Below are 5,020 nucleotides of genomic sequence, written 5' to 3'. Positions count from 1 at the left end.
TTCAATTGTGGTGGGTCGCTGTACAACTGTGTTGTTGCTGGTGTGGTCTGTTTTGCAGAATTTTTAAATTTGGCCGTCAATTCAGTTAATGGTTTGGTGATTGGGGTAAATAGTTCACCCAACACTGCTTCACTATCCAATTTGTCTTGTTTAAGTAACTGGTATTTTTTTCGTATGTTGCGGGATAATTCATCGATTTTACGCATAACCTGAGTATTGTTTGACGACATTGTCACGACTGTTTCCGTTGTATGTTAAACTTACACTTTTATATATTGATCAAATCCTTTTCGGAAGCGTCCATTGTCCAGAGGAAAATCTTTAATAATCACTAAACAACCATAATTTTCCCTCCAACAGTCGCAGCACAATTCCTTGAATCGTTCGTACGCCATGCCGGGAGACACATGTTCGTTGTACACATACTTTAAATTTTTCTCGTCCTGCCGAAATAGTACAATTACATTGCTGTTGTCGCGAATGAGTTGCTTGGATACACTGGTGTATGTTTGTGCTACAAACATGGCATCGATATTCTTGTGTCTACACATGGAGTAATACTCGCGAATTTTATTCTGTTTTTCACATATAACATCGTCAAATATAAATACCGAATTGCATTTAGCTTCCGACGGTTCAATCAACTCATCCTTGTTACTAAACTGAAAATATTCTATTCCTTTGACACGATTTAAAACGGCTTCGAGCAGTTTGTACTTTGGCTGATACAGAGTTTTTGAATATACGTAAATATTTTCAAAACGTACTCCGTTCGGATCGTAAATTAAAGCCAGTAGTGCATTTGTTTTTCCACAATTTGAAGGTCCAATAAACAGAGCTCTGAATGAGTTGGGTAACAATTCACCATGCCTTCTGTTTTTTACACCTGTTGCTGCTTCGTCATCAAGATAATCTAGATTTTCAATGGGTAACTTTTGACGTTGTTGTATGTACTGCATGATTGGTTTGTCTTACACTGAAGCAGTTTAAAATTTTGACTAGGTATATAAGTATTTTACAAAGGAATAAAACAAAAGATAAATTTACAGCAAAAAAAAATTTATTGTTATTTCTTGAGCAACTCTCTTATAAGGCCTAACATTTCAATTGTACATATCATAAGTTTATCGAAACTCTCTGGTTTACATAAAAATTGTAGACAGTGTGATGGATTTATTGCCTCTGAAGAATCGGACATCGAAGATAAGGACGGTGATGATGCGGTAATGTGTGAAGACAACTCAGCGTCTAAACCCATCAGTTGATTGCTTTCGTACACTGCACGGAATATGTAAAATCATTCACAAGTATCGGGTCCCTCGACAGTCGTTGGATTAGCCCAAATACATGATTCAAAATGTGTACCAGAAGATTCGGTGTAAATCTCGCGCACATTAACTACCTTCTCAATTTTATTTTTATACAGTTCAAGTCTCTTGATTTTTTCCCGATCTATACACGTTTGAATAAATTCTTCAATTTTTTCTAAGGTGTACTTGATGATCGGTGACAGCGACGGCGCCGATGACGACGACGGCGACGAAGAGCTCGGTACCGATGACATTTCGAAACTAAACGTTAAATATAGACGGTTAATTAATTTATAGAAATTCATTACAAATACGGAAATATGAAAATATAATTTAGGTGAAGGGTTTATGTGTTACGACTCTGTGTCGATCCGCTAATGATAAACTGTTCCCACCCAACAAGTGGTTGCAATCTTATCAACCACAACAGGTTGAAGGATGTTTACGACCCTGTGTCGATCCGCTAATGATAAACTGTTCCCACCCAACAAGCGGTTGCAATCTTATCAACCACAACAGGTTGAAGGATGTTTACGACCCTGTGTCGAACTGCTAATGATAAACGGCTCTACCCTATTTAGGATTGATTATAATCTTTAGGCAAACATTAAAATAGTTTTCTCTCAAAATATTTTTCCCACCCAACAAGCGGTTGCAATCTTATCAACCACAACAGGTTGAAGGATGTTTACGACCCTGTGTCGATCCGCTAATGATAAACTGTTCCCACCCAACAAGCGGTTGCAATCTTATCAACCACAACAGGTTGAAGGATGTTTACGACCCTGTGTCGAACTGCTAATGATAAACGGCTCTACCCTATTTAGGATTGATTATAATCTTTAGGCAAACATTAAAATAGTTTTCTCTCAAAATATTTTTCACACCCAACAAGCGGTTGCAATCTTATCAACCACAACAGGTTGAAGGATGTTTACGACCCTGTGTCGATCCGCTAATGATAAACTGTTCCCACCCAACAAGTGGTTGCAATCTTATCAACCACAGCAGGTTGAAGGATGTTTACGACCCTGTGTCGAACTGCTAATGATAAACGGCTCTACCTTATTTAGGATTGATTATAATCATTAGGCAAACATTAAAATAGTTTTCTCTCAAAATATTTTTCCCACCCAACAAGTGGTTGCAATCTTATCAACCACAACAGGTTGAAGGATGTTTACGACCCTGTGTCGAATCGATAATGATAAACTGCTGTCATTTTTAGGATTTTTTTTTATTATGATATTTTTACTCTCGTACACACAATTAATTTTACAATACATTTCTTGGTGTAATTATTCTAACTACAGGTTTACATTTTAAATTTCTAAATCTAAACGGATTTTCGAAAACATCCCGCCAGCAATTCATTGCAACAATACTTTCACATTCCTTGTTCTTGTTGATGTTGCTGTTGTTGTTGTTGTTGTCCGCCGGTACGTCGACGTCGACAGGCTTGTTGGATTCCATGTGTTTACTAGTGTTGTGGACGTTGTGGTGTTTACACAATGAAATATTTTCTCGTTCTATTCACATTGTGATGCCGATATTCAACTTATATTTAAGTCACAGTGCGTACAATTTCACTTAGCGGTAGATACTCCAAAACACAATCGTGCACGATTACGCAATATGCCTTTGTTTTCTGGGGAAATGCGACCCTCGATTCAATTTCCTATTTAACATCTATAGTACCCAGTTTCAGTGCTGTATTTCTTTTGGAGCAATCAATAACAAATATGGTATTATCCTTAAACGTTGAATAATCGAGTAGAGGTTGCTTTACTTGGGATGCATCATGTTTGAAATTGTTAAAAAACTGAGTATAGTTGTAATGCGATTCGGTATAACTGTGTTTGGCAAAATTCAAACCCTGTCGTTCAGCTGGATAATATTCACCGTTCAACACGACCCGTACTTCCGAGGCGTGCATATTATCAAAGACGGTCGTATCAACCGAATCATTTTCTCTTTTGTCCGATTGAAAAGCAACAATTACAAATCGTGGACTCTCCACAGCTGTACATGTTTTCACACCCCAAATTTCCTTCGTTGATCCAGTTGTTAATTGTGGCAGTTCATGATATTCCCATCTTCTGAATGGTAAAAGTATAGGTTTATCATTTTTTATCGAATCCAACAATTTTATTTTCAGCATGTCATTTGGAACAACAATGGGTGCTTTTAGACAAATGTTGGTCATTTTGATGATACCTGAGGTGGGCGCTGTATCTTTCAAGGATTTACACACAATAGCATCTAGATCGCTTCGAGCTCTGACCAATCTTAAGGTGTGTTTGCCAAATTGAGCTAGTTTATAGTCGATAAATAGACCAAACAGATGATGCAGTGGTATTCTTAAAACAAACGTTGACTTGTTCTTGGTCGTAACTAGATTGTTTGGGTAACACCATCCTGCCGTACTCAAAATATTGCTATCCATTTGATTGTAACAAAGATATCCTCTAATTGTGGAGACGATTCCCGGTGTACGAACAGAGTCCACTTCTTTTCCGTTTAGTTCGTACGTGATATTGTCAAACATAAATGCACCAGCATTGTTGACCAGTGAAACTTCACCTTCACCTCCATCTCTTCTCAGCTCCCCTTCAATCACAATTGCCGCCTCGTGCATCAGTACCCAGGAATCCCTCTGGTTTATGGAGATTTCAATAACGTCATTATTATTGAACGATTTTATGTATGGGTAATAGGTGCGAGTTTCCATTTTTTGAATTGTTTCGTCGTACCGTGGTTTGCGGTAGACCTCGAACACCTGAATGTACAACGACATTGTAACCCAGTGATTGTAAAAACAATACGTTGTCTAGAGTCAAACGTTGCTTCGGCCTGCGCTTCTGCTTCTGCTTCTGTTTCTTCTTTTGCTGTTGATAATTAAGCTGATTCACACACGATGACGGTTTTTCATATACTGATGGATTTGTACTGTTGTTGTCCGAATTATAGTAATCGAAAGTCAAACCCATTTTACGTGAGCTTTTTCAATTCCAATCGGATAATAATTTCCTCCCCTCGGAAATTAACAGGTTCAAAATTTTGATCCAAAATCTGCAGTGAAATGTTTGAAATTTGATTTCTGTTCACTACGGGGAGATAGATAATATGTCTTGGCGTTTCGTCAATCGCGTAGCCAGGGTTGCTGTCCAATGCAAATTCGTAGATGGTGTGTGTCGGTCTGTCCTTGTAAAATGCACCCGTGGTAATGTTACAGTCGATATGTAATGTTTTCACCTTTACTATATCCACAGGTAAGTCAGATTCGTAAAGTGTTCCTGTTTCTAGAAGTTTTGCCGAAAAACCCAACAATTTCCCAACAGAAGACGGTGTGCTGAAGTCAATTGCAAGTGTTTCGCTATATATTTCGCACTTGAGGGTGTTATGGTTAGGTTTTATCGATAAAATCTTTCCTTCCGCTAACTCGTCTTCAATGGAATCTTGAATAATTCTCTTTCGTAAATATTTTTCAATATCACTTATTTCATATGCACCCTCGGGGATTTCTATATATCCGATACGATTGGCTATGTTCCGGTAGTTAAACGTATTACAATTTGAATCAATATTCGGAATACTGTTGTACGAATGAAATCCAATTAAGGCGAGCCCGTACTGTACTTCGGGATCCAACTGAATAGGATTTACAAAATCGATATTTAATATGTGGCTGGTACTTGTAAGAGTAAATA

The 5,020-nt window shown here is 37.8% G+C and overlaps 1 protein-coding gene across 1 annotated transcript; it reads right to left on the bottom strand.

Moving 5' to 3' along the window:
• Positions 1-2,988: 2,988 nt before the first annotated feature.
• Positions 2,989-4,300, bottom strand: LOC126264632 (uncharacterized). Its single transcript, XM_049963277.1, has 2 exons — positions 4,136-4,300; positions 2,989-4,089 (listed from the first exon to the last, which is right to left on the bottom strand). Exons 1-2 carry the CDS (start codon positions 4,298-4,300, stop codon positions 2,989-2,991), a joined length of 1,266 nt encoding a protein of 421 aa, XP_049819234.1.
• Between the last annotated feature and the right edge of the window lie 720 nt (positions 4,301-5,020).

The sequence above is a fragment of the Aethina tumida genome, chromosome 1 (genome assembly GCF_024364675.1).
Source record: "Aethina tumida isolate Nest 87 chromosome 1, icAetTumi1.1, whole genome shotgun sequence".
NCBI lineage: Eukaryota > Metazoa > Arthropoda > Insecta > Coleoptera > Nitidulidae > Aethina > Aethina tumida.
Note: the sequence above shows the minus strand (reverse complement) of the source record. Positions and strands in the feature narration are given on the sequence as shown.

What these genes read in the sequence shown, in the direction of transcription:
- LOC126264632 (XM_049963277.1), bottom strand. Translation starts at nt 4,300, where the DNA reads ATGGGTTTGACTTTCGATTACTATAATTCGGACAACAACAGTACAAAT. An exon ending in AACGTTTGACTCTAGACAAC is followed by an intron (nt 4,090 to 4,135) that starts GTATTGTTTTTA and finishes TTGTACATTCAG; the next exon opens with GTGTTCGAGGTCTACCGCAA.